Source organism: Crocodylus siamensis, chromosome 1 (genome assembly GCF_052110815.1).
Source record: "Crocodylus siamensis isolate JL-2025a chromosome 1, ASM5211081v1, whole genome shotgun sequence".
NCBI classification, from domain to species: domain Eukaryota; kingdom Metazoa; phylum Chordata; order Crocodylia; family Crocodylidae; genus Crocodylus; species Crocodylus siamensis.
In genome coordinates this window covers 211,819,854-211,837,577 of record NC_143395.1, presented here as the reverse complement: position 1 = coordinate 211,837,577, position 17,724 = coordinate 211,819,854, and the positions used below count along the sequence as shown (strand labels likewise).

General features: G+C 42.4%; 1 protein-coding gene across 5 annotated transcripts in view; it reads left to right on the top strand.

Annotated features, from left to right (window-relative positions):
- DCBLD2 (discoidin, CUB and LCCL domain containing 2) overlaps positions 1-17,724 on the top strand; it is a 90,634-nt gene that overhangs the window by 51,655 nt on the left and 21,255 nt on the right. For all 5 annotated transcript variants that reach the window (XR_016443330.1, XR_016443328.1, XM_090055920.1 and 2 more), the window contains exon 9: positions 508-632. Coding sequence is in view for 3 of the 5 variants with exons in the window: in XM_090055920.1 (XP_089912046.1) it covers positions 508-632 (125 nt within the window). In the remaining 2 variants the exon portion in view is untranslated. The remainder of the gene's footprint in view (positions 1-507; positions 633-17,724) is intronic.

The following is a 17,724-nucleotide window of genomic DNA, read 5'->3' as shown; positions in this document are numbered from 1 at the left end:
AATCTTACACTTATTTTAATCTCACTTCTATATTAATACTGTATATAAAATACCTGTCTTACGCAAGTCCATTTATAATATAGAATCACCCAAGCTTAAGAAAGCTTGGATCCTTTCAGTGTTGTTGAAATCTATAAAGTCAAAAATCACGGTGGTTTATCTTGTTTTAGTATATCAAGAGCACAAGTATGCCAAGGCCAAACACTCCATCAAAGAATGGAAAGAAAAAAAATGTTTAGAAAATGTATGTTTATAATTAAAACAGAAGTTATTTAAAATAATTACAAGGTCACAGTCACTAAATGAATACATTACAGATCCTTCTGTTTTAAGACAAGCCTTTAAAATACTGATTGACCCAATAAAGAGAATGTGTTTGACTCCATCTAAAGTTGGCATATGTTGGGTGAATGCTGTATATTATGAAATATTGGATGAAAATGCTGCTAAAAATGCCAAATATCCAGCTGAAAAATGGTTATGTAAATGGAGCCTTCATGTTTGCAGGCATTGTAACTACTGGATCCACTTTAGTAGAATACTACTATTACGTCTCTGCCTACAGAATTCTATACAGTGATGATGCACAGAAATGGACTGTATACAGAGAATCCGACGTTGATCAGGATAAGGTAAAATTACTCCAGGTTCTCTCTATATATGACCAGGCATAATGATGGAAATTGTAGAGAATTTTCCTTATATCGCGGAAAAAGAAAGTTTTGATTCTTGAGTCATGGACACAACTACACGTAAACAAAAGCAGTGTTGAATCCATACAACTATGAGGATTTGTAGTATGCTGAAAATATAAAAATATCTTTAAAACACTGAAATTTGGAGGCAACAGAGGTCGTGTCTAGACTAGACTTAGCATGCCATGCCCACTACTGGCTGGACCAGACTCTCAGCATTATGTATTAGGCTGTACATAGCAGATGTGGCTACAATTCTACCAGTCTGGGAATGCCCCATAGCATATTTGAGATGAATACTGCTGGCCAGGGTAGTTTGAGCTAGATATGACCAGAGGATAGAAGTCTAGCTATTGGAAAGGGTAAGTAGAATTTTTCCTTTTTTTCTATGCTCATCAATAAAAGATGTTATTTTCTTCACCTGATGAATGTAACAGATTTTTGGTAGGGGTGTGCAAAATGGGCCATATTTGATTCGGATTCAGCCCGAATCGTGGACAGTGATTCAATTCATTGATTGGGATCACTGTCCTGATTCAATTTGGCCATATCTGAAGATTTGATGCTGATTCAGAGAATCAGTGATTTGGCCGTAGACACAGCTTTAAATGTTTTTTCTACATACCTCGAGGTACCAGGCGTGGCTCATGAATGTAGCGATGCTGGGGCAGATGGAGCGTCCCACGGGAGCATGAGGGTGAGGAGGGTGGGGCCCTGCGTGCTTGGTGGCAAACCCGGAAGTGGAGCAGAAGTGCTTCTGGGTCCACTACCAAGCACATCTGGGACACCCCCGCCACCCCCACCCCTCACGCTCCTGTGAGACGCTCCATCCGCCCCAGCATCTCAGCATTCACGAGCCACCTGGTACCTAGAGGTATGTAGAAAAGACATTTAAAGATGTGTCTATGTCCGAATCATCAAATCTCTCCGAATCGATTAGGAAGGTTCCGATACGATTCGGAGAAATTAAAGGGTTTCCTGATTTGATTCAGATTTGGAGATTCAGCTGCCGAATCAAGCCAAATCTCCACCGAATCAAATCGGCAACCTAGGCTTCGTACAGCCTTAGTATATGGAGTTATTTCAGTTTTTATTTTCTTTCTATTATGTTCATCACTCACTACTTGAACAAAACAATACGTGCATTTTACTTTTCTTATAGCAGTTAAGTACTTGAATTCTGTCATTAATACTTTGATTGTATAAAATTCTCATTCAGAAAAGAACTAAGGTGTGTAGCGTCAAAATAAATTAACTTTAAGAATGTCAGATTAAACATATAAGCTTAAAGTATTTGGGGACAGTATTGCTTGCATTTTCATAGATGGTAAAAATTAAGAATAGTGCTCTGTCCTTCAGTTAGTTTGTTTCCCTCCCTCAATGGCCAGATTCTCATTCTGTTAAAATACTGGGAAGATTGCTGTTTATTTCAGTGGAACCAAAATTTGGTCCCTTTTACTGCTGTGTTTTACTTAATTTGTCTCATGAAATGTCTAGAAGAATAAGGAGCATTTAATGGGCTTTTTTGTAGGAGTTTAGCATATACCCTAACATGAAAATGGATATATTTTTTCCACATACAAACAAAATAATAAAGAAATCTAAATAAGTCCAAAGAGTGGGATGATATGGCATACTTTCTATAATTTCATTTAGAAGTTGTTTAATGCCATGAAGTAACAATAAGACAGTGTTGATTATTCTTTTGTGAGTACCTTGAGAAATTGTTTTCATCTGGCGTAGGACTGGTTCATTTTATAATAAAGCTTCCATTTGCATCTCTTTATATTAATAATATATTGCTTTTATATATCTTTCAGCAGTAGGCCTTAAAGTGCTTTACAAAGTGAAGTCAGTGGCATTGTCCCCCATTTTGCAGTTATGTAAATTGAGGCTCAGGCAGATGGAATGACTAGTTAACAGTCATCCAAATAGTGGCAAAACCATGAACTGAAACAAACTTTTCTGAATCCCAGTTCAGTGTTTGTTCATGAGCCGAAAATGTGATATGATCTGGGTGAGACAGGTCTCTTTTTTGCACACAAAATGTTTATGTAATTGAATGAGATTTCAAAAAAGGGAATAGTTGAACTCTCTAAAACAAAAATTGGAAATACTGGACCTCATGCTTACTCATATCTTAGTTTGCTGTTCCACTGCTTGGTTTCCCTCACTTCTGCAGCCTTAGGAGGGAAGTTCAGACCTGTTAATAACTGAAGAGCATTGTTGGTCCTTGAGAAACTTACTAGTCAACCAGAGATCCCCTGCCTTACTTGTGAACACCAATGAGGAGAAGGACAGTCATGGTTAAGAACTCCTTGAAACCACCCTAGGCATCACTTTTACAAAGGGTGAGCCCTTGGCTCCTTGGATTCTCAAAATGTGGCTTTTTGATCCATGATCCCTCTCCTCCCCCTGGCTATTTGTGTCCTCTCTTCCCCCAAAGAGCTACCTTTTGGCATAGAGAGATTTCATCTCTTCAAAGGCACAGGGTACCCAAAGTCACATGCAGTGAAGCAAGCAGTTCTTTAAAACAATGTATATTGGTTAACACTCTGGGGCAGAACTGTACTGCTACCTAGCATGTCCACATATGGCAAATAGTTGAATGAACTTCAGGAAAGGTTAGCTGTGAAATAAGTAGGGGTAACTGATGAATAAGCAGTTGAAGACCAAGTGGCAGAAGCACTACCATGATGTGGTGGGGACAGCAGATGACAATGCTTTCCCTCCTGAAAAGCTGCTTATATCCTTTAATGGTGCTATGACATGGTAAGTACAGATTGCTACTATAATAGGCCTGCCCAGCCCCCAGCCATGAGTCTACAAGTCCTGAGCAGTGGAGCAAGCAGAAGATATTAGAATCTCAACAGCTGTGAAAACGGATGAAGGCTGCAGTGGAACAAAATCCCCATTATCTTGGTCTCCTTCCCATTGGAGCAACATCCTGTTCTATCAAGAGCCATGTAGAAGCTGATGTGCAGCATCTAGTCCATGATAAAAGAAATCACGTAGGCATCTTCAACAAAGGAGACAAGTCTGTGGAAACTACAGAGGGATCACCTTGCTGTCCACCACAAGAAAGATCACTGCGAGAACACTCCTGAACCATTTCCTTTCACTTATAGATTTCATAGACATTAGGGCTGGAATGGACCTTGGAAGATCATCAGGTCCAGCCCCCTGCCCAAAGGGCAGGAAGTCAGCTGGGGTCATAGGATCCCAGCAAGATAAGCATCCAATTTACTCTTGAAAGTGTTCAATGTAGGTGCATGAACCACCACCGATGGCAGGCTATTCCAGACCTTGGGGGCTCGGACAGTAAAGAAATTCTTCCTTCTGTCCAGCCTGAAATGGTCTTGTAGTAATTTGTAACTGTTTGACTTTGTCATCCCTTGGGGCACTCTGGTGAACACACGTCCCCCCAGGTACAGGTGGTCACCCCTGATAAACTTATAGGTGGCCATCAGATCACTCTTGAGCCTGCCCTTTTCCAGGCTAAAGAGCCCCATGACTCTCAGCCTGTCATTGTAAGGTCCGTTTTCCTGACCTCTGATCATGTGTGTGGCTCTTCTCTTCACTCTCTCAAGCTTCTCCACATCCTTTTTGGATTGTGAAGCCCAAAACTAGATGCAGTACTCCAGCTGAGGCCTCACCAAGGCCAAGTACAAGGGAGAATAACGTCCCGGGATTTCCTCGAGAAGCATCTATGGATGCAAGCCAGCATTTTGGTTGCTTTACTAGCCGCAGCATCACATTGCAGGCTCATGTTCATCTTGTGGTCAATGATAACCCCCAATTCTCTTTCTTCTGTAGTGCTAGCCAGCGTAGCACTGCCAAGGCTATAAGGATGCTGCAGGTTTTTCCTCCCAAAGTGGAGAACCTTGCATTTTTCAGTGTTAAACACCATCAGGTTCTTGTCCGCCTATTTGCTGAGCCTGTCCAGGTCAGCCTGGATCACCCGCCTGTCTTCAGGTGTGGAAGCTTTGCCCCAGAATTTCTTGGCATCGGCAAACTTGGCCAGTCCATTTCTGACTCCAGTGTCTACATCATTAATGCAGATGTTGAACAATATGGGTCCAAGGACAGAGGCTTGGGGGACCCCACTGGTCACAGGGCACCATGATGAGTGACTTCCATCAATTACAACCGTCTGGGTCCGACCATGAAGCATGGTCATAGAAGGTAATGAGATTGGTCAAGCAAAACTACGCGCAACAAACCCGTGCTGGCTATCCCTCAGGATGTTGGCATCAGCCAGTCCATTAAGGATTGCCTCTTTAATAAACATTTTTAAGACCTTCCCCGGGGTAGAAGTCAAGCTGATGGGTCTATAGTTAGCTGGATCCACTTTTCTCCCTTTCTTGAAGATAGGTACCACGTTGGCCTTCTTCCAGTCTTCGGGCACTACACCAGAGCGCCAGGAGTTTTCAGAGATCTGTGCCAGAGGCTGGGCTATAATGCTAGCCAGCTCCTTGAGTACCCTGGGGTGTAGATTGTCAGGGCCGGCTGACTTGAACGTATCCAGCTTCTCAAGGTATTCCTTCATGAGGTCAGCATTGATGGAAGGCAGGGGATCTCCCTCACCTGGACCTCCCTGTCCTGACTTATTGAAGAGCTCCTCCTGGAATCTCAGTGTGGGTTTAGGGCATCAAGAGGCACAACTGATATGATCTTCACAACTCACCAGCTGCAGGAGAAATGCCAGAAATAACGTAAAAATACTCCGAACCCTTGGCAGTGGTTATATCTTTTATTAGACCAACTAAATCATTGCAAAAAAAAGTCTTTATTTTCAAGCTTTTGAGCTCACCTGCTTGAAATGTATATACAGTATATGAAATTTCATTTCCACCTGGGAGAAATGTTACAATCTGTGCATTCCTCTTTGCCAGAGGAAGGGCATGTGAGCCTGAAAGCTTGAAAATAAAGACATTTTTCGCAACTATTTAGTTGGTCTAATAAAAGATATAACCTCTGCCAAGAGTTCTGAGTATTTTTGCCTGTAGACCAACATAGCTAAAACTTGCATCTCAGGAACAACACAAGCCTCTCTATATGGTCTTCTTTGACCTCACAAAAGCTTTAGATTCTGTCAGCCCAAAAGTCCTTCTGAAGTTTGGATGTCCACTGAATGTGAATCTATGATGTGTCACCATTTTCTGCCTGCTCCATGATAGTATGCAAGTGGTGGTTCTCACTAATGGATTTAACACCAATCCCTTTGAGGCTTCATCATCACTCCAACTCTCTTCTCAGTATTCCTTGCTGCATCTGACCACCAACAAGCTTCCAACTGGAGTGGAGCTAAACTACTGAATGGATGGTAAGCTGTTTAACCCCAGCTGACTCTGAGCCAAAACGAAGACCATCCCAACCTCAATCATTGAGCTCCAGTATGCTGATGATGCTGTAGTGTGTACTCACTTGGAAGGAGACCTTCAGGCAATCATCAACATCTTTACTGAGGCATACAAGAGAATGGGACTGACACTTAACATTCAGAAGACTAAGGTCCTCCACCAACAAGTTCCTAATGAACAGTCCTCAGCTCTGGTATTCCATATCCATGGTGCGACTCTGGAGAACACTGAACATTTCCTGTACCTTGGAAACCATCTCTCACAGAAGGCTGACATGACAAAGAGATCCAACATAGTCTCAGTTGTGCAAGTGCAGCCTTTGGATGCCTGCAGGAACAAGTGCTCAAAGATCATGACAGCAAATCCAAAACCAAGGTCATGGTTTATCAAGCAGTCATGATCCCCACCTTTCTGTATGGAACTGAGACATGGACAATGTACAAGTCTTATTCTCCCAACTCAGCCAAGAATCTGCTGCAGGGTTCTCAGTACTTTGAAACCTCACAACAACAACAGGAGATTGAAAATCAGGAGAGGCAGAAAAAGTGTGTCATGGACCAAATCAAGAATCCAGCACCACCTGCACATGTCCAAGGTGCAGTAGAGTCTGTTGATCCCAGATAGGACACCCCAGCCATCTTTGGACACACAGATAAGACCATCATGGAAGAGAATCATCCTTGACTGCAAGAGATTTAATAGCAGCCTCCAACTACCTGAAGGTGGTTCCAAAGAGGATGGAGCTGGACCGTTCTCAGAGGTGACAGATGGCAGAACAAGGAGCAGTTGCAGCAAGGGAAATTTTAGTTGGATATTAGGCAAAACTTTCTCACTGGGTGGGTGGTGAAGCACTGGAACAGGTTACCAAGAAAGGTGGTAGAATCTCTATCCCTGAAGGTTTTTTAGGCCTGGCTTGAGAAAGCCCTGGCTGGAATTATCTAATTGGAGCTGGTCCTGCTTTGAGCAGGGGGGTTTTACTAGATGACCTCTTGAGGTCCCTTCCAACCCTAATTTTCTATGATTCTTATTTCCCTGGCTACCAGAGCACTTACTTTTTGCCTGTGGGCTGACCATGCTTACAGATCCAGCCCCCTTGGGACCAGAAGCTTGAATGCTGCAAGCCTAGATGGACTTCCTCTTAGAATTAGTGGCCTGAAGAATTTGGAATCAATGTTTATTTATGATCTCTCTGGCATCAGCTCTAGTATCGGATTTGTGTCTTGCTTTTACTTTGTGATTCTGTCATTAAAGTAGGTAAATGGCATGAAATGTAGTTATCTGAAGTCTTAATGGCCTCTCTGAGCTGTTTGACCCTGAATATTTTGGAGGTATAAGCAAAGTAGCCCTAAATGTCAGACTGAGATAAGAAAACGTTAACATATTTATTATAATTAGAAGTTAGAAAGTAACTTCTAAACATCCTCCTCATCTACATTGCAGTGAGGTGATGTTGTAACTCAACGGAAAGTGCTTTGAACAAATCTGAAGTGAAACATCCTGGAAGTATTTTTCCCAGGTCCAATAATACCAAAAATACTTTTTTTCCTTTCCTGTACCCATATGTAAAGCTGGGATGCCTGTGAAACTATGCCCCTTCAGCTTCATCCAGTGACAAAATCATATAGAAGTAGAGCTAGAAGGTAGAGATGTGAAAGGTTAAACTATTAATAATTTAACTGATAAGCCCAGTGATCACCACAGTCTGACAAGGACGGGGTCGGGAGGGAAGCCACCCAGTGTCCCAGCACAAACCAGAAGGTGGCAGGGCAGGCCGGTGGGAGGAGTGAAGGGGAAGGGTGAGCGGGACTAGTACCCATAGCCTATGAGGTTAAAGAGGAAAACAGCTGGTGGCCTAATGACTCATCAGCAAGGATCCTGGTTTTCCCTGATAAAAAAAAAAAAAAAAAATCACAAATTCTCTGATAAAACCCCCAAAGTCCATTACTAAAATTAAAGATCCTCACAGCCCTCCGCAGCCCTGCTGGTGCCCCTCTTTCCCCCCCCTATGCCCCCACCCCCGCTAGTGCCCTTCACTCCACCCACAACAGCCCCCTACCCCTGCTGGTGCCCACCCACAGCCCCTACCCCCCAGCCCTGCTGGAGGGGGCCCCCAGCTGCCAGGCCTATGGGGCCAGGGACCCAGGTCCGCCACTCCCTGCCCCCAACAGGAGGCAGCTGCAGCAGAAGGTGCGCAGAGCTAGCTCCCCCACTGCTGCTTGCTGCGGTCTTGGGCTCAGGCAGGGGCGCAGCCAGCTCCTGGGGGCTGCGCACGCTCCTGGGGGGTAAGGGGGATCTGTGCCCCCCAGTTCTGTGCTGGGACAGGCTGCGGGCTTGAGCTCCTGCCCTGCTTCTCTCCTGTGGGGCCTCTGCAGCCACACAGGCATGACCCAGCATGGCTGGGAACAGATGCGCCTCCTGGCCTGCTGCTTTCCTCAGTGCAGCCCCGGGTGCAGGAGGCACATCACTGGGACAGTGCAGGGCAAGCAGGTACTAGGAGATCCCCATGCAGCTCTTCTGTCCCCAGCCATGCCGGGTCGCATGGGAGGGAAACAGGGTGGCAGGGAAGTGGCAAGCCATTTCCAGACTCCAGAAGAAAAGTGAGCCAGAGGTAAGCCTTGGCCCCGTAGCCCTGGCACCTGGGGGCCCCCCTGCCAGAGAGAAAAAGCATTCTTCATTTTTATTGCAGCCCTTCAGATTTTTGAAGATTGCTATGTCGTTTCTTAAGTGCCTTTTCTGCAAGCTGAACTTGCCTATTTCCTTCGACTTCTCCTCGTACAACTTACTTTCCAAACCTTTTATCATTTTGTTGCCTGCTTCTGGACCCTTTCTCAGAGTCGTTTTAAAATGTGGAGTCCAAAACTGTGCACACTACTTCAGATGTAGCATAACCAGTGCTGAGTAAAGAATCAATATAGCTCCCATGACTTGCACCTAATGATTCTGTTGATGCTTCCCAAAACTACATTCAGCTTTAGTGTAGCTACATCACCCTGCAGACTCGTGATCTACCAAGACACCCAGATCCTTCTGCATAGTGCTGCCATCAAGCCAGGTATTGCCCATTTTGTATTTGTGTTTTTGAATATTCTCCCCAAGGTACCTTGCATGTGCCAGCTTTGATTTTAATTCTGTTAGCTCCCGCCCAGTTTTCCAATCTGTCAGGATCTTTCTGAATTGTGCTTTTGCCTTCCAGTATTTTCACAATCCTTCTCAGTTTGTAATAAACACAGTGAACAACACTGGACAGGACAGACCCCTGTGGGATTCTACTTGAAAATTTGTCACTCTCACATGGATCCATTTATTGAGCCAGTTGTCTGTCCACCTTATTTGTCAGGCCCATGTTTCCCCCATTTCTTTGTCATTGCCAAGGGATCTTGTCAAAAACCTTGCTGAAGTCCAGAGGCATTATACCCACAGCATTTCCTTTATCCACACAACTAGTTACTCTGTCAAAGGAGATCAAGTTTGTTTGGCATGATTTATTCTTTGTAAATCCATGCTGGTTGCTTTTGATCAGCCTTTCATCCTTCAGATACTTGCAAATGGATTTCCTTATGATATGCTCCTGTGTATTAAGGTGAGGATAAGCAGTCTCTCGTTTCCCATGTCCCCTCTTTTTTGTCTTTTTTAAAGAGGGGCATTATCTTGGCTTTTTTCTAGTCCTCTCAGACCTCACCTGTCTCCTACAACTTCATAAATATTATTGCCAAGGGCTTTGAGGTAATCAGTCCCTTCAGTACCCTGGGATGCATTTCATCAGGCCCTGCTGCCTTGAATTAATTCAGAGCCATCAAAAGCTCTCTGACTGGTTCTTTTGTTGGTCTAATCCCTCAGCATGTCCCCTTCCGTATCCAAATAATCCTTATTAGGTATTTGGTTGAAGCTTAATTATTTTATGAATATTAAGGCAAGGTAGCTGCTGATTTGCCCCATCTTCTTTGCATCTTCTACTCAGAGTTCATTCTGGCTATATAACAGTGAAGCTACAGCTTTCTTGGTCTTTCTTTTCTGGCCGGCACATTTATAGAACCTCTTTGTGTTGCCCTTATTTTCCCTCACCAGGGACAGCTCAATTTTTTACCCTTGCCTTCCTAATTTTGTCCCTGCAGGTTCTTGCTGTTTCCTGCTTTGCTTCCTTGGTGACCAGCTCATCTTTCCATTGCCTCTGTCCTTTCCTTTTGCATTTGAGGCATCCTAGAAACTCCTGGTGCAGCCACATTGGTCTCCTAATGTTCTTTTGTGCTTTCATTGTATTGGAACAGTTCCTTGTAGGGTTTCCAATATTGTGCCTTTTAGTAGCTTCCAGACTTTATCCTTCAGTCTGTCTTCCCATGGCACCATACCTACTATCTCTCCTTGAATCGGTTGAAATCTGCCTTTTGAAATGTGGTGTTTTAGTTTTGCTGACCTTACACTTTTCCCATCTCAGGATCTTGAATTCTGTCATATTATGATTGCTTCCTTCCACGTTTCCCATCATTTTCATATCTTCCACCAATCCTTCCCTATTGGTCGGGACAAGATCCAAGTTAGATGATCCCCTAGTTGTATTCCACACACATTAGGGACTGGCTCATCATTTTGTTTGCCTGTATAGTTCTTCCAGCAGATCTCTGGAAAACTGAAGTCCATCAGTACCATCTCATAACTTCTGGATAATTTTGTCTTGGAAGCATATAATAAATCCCCACCATTATATCAGTTGTATCTTTCACCTTTTATCTTCACCTAAATGTGTTCTGATCTGCTATTTCTTCCTTCTGAACTAGGGAACAAATGTATGTGTTTTTGACATGCAGCGTGACAACACCACCTTTTCTCCCAACCCTGTCCTTCTGAAATCTCAATGTTGATATTCCAGTTATAAGAGCTGTCCCACCACGTCCCTGAAATACCAGTCAGATCGTAATTCTTTTTGCAGACTATGACTTCTAGCTCATCTTATTTCCCCTACTTCTCACATTTGTACACATATATTGGATATACCTTGCATTTTGACCTACTTGTTTCCCTTTTACATAGCTTGTTGCTGTCCAGTGACTGTCTTGCCCTTTCCCGGAGTTGAGCTGCTTCTTCTGGTCCTTTTCCCTCTGGATAGTTTTTGTCACTGGAGGGTTTCATTCACCATCCCTTGTAGAACCTAAGTTAACACTCTACTTACTAGGTTTGCCAGATGATGGCCAAAGATTTTCTTTTCAGTCCCAGGTAGATGGATCCTATCTCTTGATAGCAGCCCTCTATGCCAAAACATCATACAATGTCAAAGCCAAAGCGTTCATGTCAACACCACCATCTCAGCTACGTGTTTACTTGCAGGATGCATTGGTCTCTGTCTGGACCCTGGCCTTCCATGGGAAAAATCGATGAGCACACCACTTATGCGCCAAGCTCCTTACTTCTTCTGCGAAGAGACTCAGTCTCCTCTGACCTGCTCACTGTCATTCAGTATCAGGGTGCCTACATGACAGGGTAGTAGTCTGAAGAATGGATGAGCTCTGGCAGTTTCTTTGACATTCTGGATTTGGGCTCCAGGCAGAGAGCGCACCTTCCAGGACCCCAAATCCAGATGACATACCAGTGTTTTTGTTCCCTGCAGAAGGAAGTCACCAACCACTACTACTCTCCTCTTACTTCCTGGTGCAGTTGTCTTGGAGCCCACATCTGTGGGGCCCTGCACTTCCTGTTCTCTAGGCTGCTGAGTCCACTGGGTCTTGCCTGCTGATGTTCTCACCTCTGCCTTTTTCTCAGCGGACATACCACGGAGTGCTTGAAAGCAGCTGCTGACTTTGTTCTATTCCTCTTGAATTCTGGGACCCTCCATCTTGAAGCAGTCACATGCTGCCACTTCTCATTTCCCTTTTGCCCCTTCATTGTCAAATTCTCATAACTGCTATTCAAGAAATCTTCCTTTTCCTTGATAGCATGCAGTGTGGATACCTGTGCTTCCCACCTTCCATTAGTTTCCTCCAAGATAGACACCACCTTACATTTGGTGCAGATAAAATGATTCCAACCTTGTGGGAGGAACATGCCACCCCATAGATTGATGAGTGATTGAAATAGTTGGTAAGGAATTCAGGCCTCTTGTAGTTGATTCTTCTTTGATTTTTGTATTCCCCTTTTCTGATAAGAAATACTCAAATGATTGAAAGGATTTTTCCCACTTTGTGATTTTTTTAACTGATACTGAGGCTAGAGAGATGCCTGGGGATCAGTTCCTTATTATACCCCTCCCCAAAAAGGAAGCATCAAAGCTAACCTAGATTTGAAGAGCTTGAATGTATGCCCACTTGAAAGATTTATTCCTTTCCACATCACAGAAAGTGTTTGCCTTTACCACATCACAGAAAGTTCTGGAAAAGATCCTTGCATGAAAATGAAGTGGGGATGGATTCAAATTAGGATATGAGAACCTGGACAGGATTCAGTTATGGAGATGATGGCTTTTTTGGCACTTTTAAATTGCAGTTCAAAGTTACCAGGTAACGAGAAGACTTTTGCTGTCAGGCAAAAGATAGGAGTGCTTTTTTTACCTATTTATCACAATATTGAAGAGAATTTTCCGCATAGGTAGCCTTTCTGAAGGGCACTGGTCCTGGATACTGAAACTCCCTAGGAAACCAGCTAGAAACTGAGTCTTAGATATTCAAAAGAAAAACAATCCAGACATTATCTTTTTAATTTAAGTTTTGGCTGCCCTCTTCTGGCCTTGGTGATATACAATGTTCACTATTTAGCCTTATAAAATCAGGCTGGGTGACAAAAAATGTTCAGTTGGATTGCTTTATTGTCTAAAAAACTAAAGGGTTTTTTTCCTTTTTTATATTAATACATGAGCATATTTGTTCTGTGTATTAGTGACCATTTGGAAATCCCTAAAGTCTAACACAACAAATAGCATAGCATTCCCTTGTAGTTCAAATAAATCTTCAAAGGATCAATATATTAAAATGCTTTTGTAGATATGGCCTTGGCCAAAAAGTGCCAACCCTGATACAAAGTGTATTTAAGTTTGTATAAAAAAATCTATAGGTATACCTTTACAAATTTAAAACCTTTCCCTCCTTTTCCAAGATCCTCTTCAGCGGAGCTGTGATTTTCAATAACCTTTCACATGTACTTGTTCTCCCCTTGAGTCTTAAATGGTGGGCACTGGGCATATGCCTGCAAAAATTATTCCACTTTATATTGTAAAAATAAATATAAACAGTCACAATTGAGCAATATTGTGATTTCCAGTAGTAGCTTGGTAACAAAGAGAAAGAAAGAAGGGAGAGATAACAAACAGAAACAAAGGGAAAGTAAATGCACATGCAGCTGTGGCTTTTATTTTGAAAGACTGGGAGAGAAATATTTGAAATTAATTGTGTTTTACCCCTCACTTCCTGTTTAATCTGTTGTACCTCATTTGCTGTATGAAGGTGGAAAGGGAAAGAACCGGGTGGAAATGGAGTACAAATGGAATGTGTTTTCCTAGCATGGAAATGGGCGCAGCGTAGCACAAACAAAAATAACAATAGGGTAGGTATGGTTTCTCTTCATGGGTTCTATTTGGCAACCAATGGTAATGTTCTGTTTGAATTTTGTTTTCTCAAGTGATATTGTGAGATGGCACCAAGATCCTTTTAAGAATAGAACAGTATTAACACTTTTAGGGGTGCAGTAACATACATATAATTCACAAGATAAGTCCAAAGATTTCAAATCCATAATGTCAAAATCATTCTGATGTGTCGTGGTCTTTGAGTGCTTTGCAACAGAACAATTGCTCTTTTATAGTGTTCTGTATTCCAAAAAAAAGATGGAAAGCTAAGAACTGGCATTTTATCCAAGGAGTGTCGTGTCTAATGAATGGTTCCTTGAGTCTAGAAAAGGGTTAAGAACCACTGGCTTATATGAAAGGCTGTAGACCAGCAGGTAATTTCACCCTTTGAGACAGGGAAGTGACTTCTGTGTAACACAGATGCACTATTGGAAGCTAAATATGATGGTGTTCAACTATTTCAAAATAAACCACATATACTTGCCCTAAGATTTGGTTCTATTAAAAATAGCTTTTTGGGGTAAAGATATGGTACCATTCTTGCTCAAGACTTAGAAAAGCTATTGGAAACCAGGGAAGGGTTATGTACTAATAATAATACTTTACAGTAGTTTGAAAGAGAAGTTGTTCATGTTGCTCTTCATATGTTGTGTTAAAGTGGTCATTTATCTTTCATTTAAATAGAGAAAGATTTAAATTGGAGCTTGGTAATATTACTGGTCAAAAGGATACAGTGATTTGAAAGCATGACAGTTACCAATTTGAAATCTCTTTTAACTGACCCCCATGTCAAAATAATGAAATACAGTTGTAATTGAATACTTATGAATGCACTGAATTGCTTGATACCATGAACTGATGAGTTCTTATCTCTAAATGGTGAGTTTTACACCTAAAGTCATGCAGCTAGTCCTTGAATTAATTAAAAGTCAGATCCCATTTGTCAGATGGTGTACATTTTGAACATGAGACCCATACTTGGTTTAAAATCTTCTTTGTAAGTACTCCTTATTCTTAAGATGAGGCTATAGGCTCACTTAAATACTCATCTCTGCACGCTGCTGAGCTTGGGATGCTCTGTTTCCTCTTGGAAGCAGAGAGCAGCTAATTAACATGAGACTAGGTTAATTGGCACTGTCTCAGGAATACTAAGTAGCGTACCTGAAACCTACTCCAAATGTGACTATTTTGCGTCTATCTCATAATTAAATATGCTTTTTGAGGCCGGTTTGCGACAGACTGCTTTAGTTATATAACGGTTTCCTAGAGTGTGTGTGTGTGTGTGTGTGTGGTGAGGTGAACAATATAGTGGAAATGACCAAATCCAAACCCACCATTCTGTAGCCTTATATGAGATGTTTCTGTACTAATATACCAAGAAAATAGAGTCTTAGATACCTTTGACCCCAGGTATTTGACTCTTCCTCCCTCCTTACCCCCCCCCGCCATAAGCACCTGATGATTTTTGCCTCCACTGCTCTGAATGAAGGGAACAACTTTCTTCTGAGATCTCATCATTTTATACCATATTTACTCTATTCCAAGAAGAGGTTTTTTTCCTCCCTCCCCATTCAACGAAGGGAACATGAAGCCTTGTCTTAGGTTGGGGTATCAGGTGAAAATTCAGTACTTGCATTTAAAAGAGACAGTAGGATTCCACTCTGAGACAGGGGGCAGTACACAGACACTTGGCACATGGCTTTGGCACTTGGCAGTGAGGTACATGACAGGAATTCACCTGGCCAAGAGACCCAGTGATGAGGCATACGGTGGCCTGTGGCAACAGTAGCAGTAAGGCATGTGCAGGGAGCACATGGTGCGGAGGCAGATGGAGGCAGGGAAAGCAGTGTATTACAGGGCCTGATCACCAATTCTGCTGGGCAAGCAGCAGCAGGGAAACTTTCAGTATCATTATGACAGATCACATAGAAACACAAGTAGTAGTGGTACAAATATGGAGATACTGGAAAGGAATGGGGCACAGCTGTGATACATACTTATAAACGATGGTCATAAATAATCCGGAAAAAATAAATAAATAATTGAGAGGCAGGAAGGGAGTATATGTTTCTGGAGCAAATGTTAATTGATGGAGACAAATGAAAGGTAAACCCCAAGAATGCTAAGTCCACTTGGAAATCTTTCAGTGGCCTAAGAAGGGGCCACTTTCCTGAAATTGATAAGTGAATTCTTAAGTATGCTCAAGAAAAGAGAAATGAGGGACTGTCAGTTAGTCATGAAGAACTTAGACTCGAGCATTAGAAACAAGAATTGAACATTCTGCGGCAAAAAATTAAAAGCAAATAATGGGTGGTTTCTCCAAATGATGCAACGGCTTAAGAAATACATTACTTGCACAAAAGTAACCACCAGGCTGCAGTGAAAAGCTTGTTGAATTATTGCATTGTGCAAGGCACATGATTACCAACTGGGCCAGGCAGGTAATTCTGCCAAGACTCTAGTCTATTTTAACGTGCTGAGCAATGTCACAATCAATGAGAGGTGCAAAATTCATAATTTTGACAAGTACAGGAAATGAAGGGTTGCAAATAACATTGATGTTAGCAGTATTGGTGTATGGGAGAAAATTGCCATCCTGTGTGATTTTGAAACAGAAATCTGCCAAAAGATAACTTATCACCAGGAGTAGAGGTTAGGCTCCAGAAATGAGGATGCATGTCAAGTGAACTGATGAATGACTGGTTAAATGTGTGGAACAGGAGACCTGGGGCACTGCTGAAGAAACAAGGAATATTAGTGTTAGAGGCATTTAGAAGACATGTAACACCCAATGCAAAAGCAAAAATTTGAGAAGTACTGTATATATGAGGCCTTGGATGGACCCGAAGATGATGTTTTGTGGGAAGATGAGGAGATGAGAACAGCGAAGAGAACGAAGAGAGTAGTGAAGAGAGCAACAGTAAGATTGCCTGTGAAAGTGACCAGTTTTAAATTGTAAGATCGAAGAAAGGAATAGGACTCACCAGGTTTTTCAGGACAGAACCTAATGTAGATAACTTTCGTTGAATTTGATTTGCTGGTTTTTGTCAGTAGGTCTGTTTATAATAAATAATAGCACATTTAAAATTTTATATATGTGGAATTTAATTATTGGAGGATCATTTTAAATTCAGGATTGTCTTGGAGTTGAGTAAATCCTTTCCCCAAATGCAAGTATTTATGATGAGATCTATTTTCAGCATCATACGGTTGACTACTTTTTGAGACGTTGACTATAATGCATTCAAGGACATAGTTGTCTTTCTGGGTCACTCTTTGTCATTGGCAGTTGGCTGATAACTGGAACAACTGTCATTTGTTTGACTGTCTTTGTACAATGACTTTGTGGCCTATTAAAACCCTATCGTGCATTTACGTACGCACAGCCACATGCCTGTTTTTAGGTTTTGTTGTTGAAGGTCTCTCTCAAATTTGAACTCCCAGAATAGTGATCTCATTCTTTTCAGCTTTAAGGTTAGCTGTCTTAGCATACTGCAGCCACTAGAGAGCAATATGACCGGGTATTTCAGCAGACGTCTGTGTAGTAAAGGCCTTGCAGACACTCGTGACACACAGCCCTAAAACATAATCTAAAAAGGCAAAGGTTTTCTGTTCCTATTGCCTGCTATTTCTGAGGTACAAGAGCAGGATGGCAGTATAACAGGGCATAGCAGGCTACGGCACAGGGCACATGAAGGAGTTGGATCCACCTCACAAAGGTCCAACCAGGTAGGGCAGCATGGGGGATTGGAAGGCACATATCTGTACTGAACCACACATCCCCTCTGAAGTGCTTTCTACTGCCTTTTCATGCCTGTGGCGCTTGCCCTTTCTGCAAAGTGACCAGACATCAGCAGGAAGGGCAAGTACAGGTGACTTGGGTGCTGGGGAGTAGAGATAGGAATTGCAGCCCACAGCAGGAGGCCAAACTCAGACCTATGGCAGCAGAAGTTGCCAGTTTCTGCAATAAAGGACTGATAGCTGTGAAATGCAGCATAATTTATCAGCACTATTAGGAGTGAATTTTTAAATAGGCCTTATATATAAGATGTCAATAGAATAATGTTAAGATGCTTAGCAGTTTTTATTTTGAGATTTAGGTGGTGAAAATACACGGAGC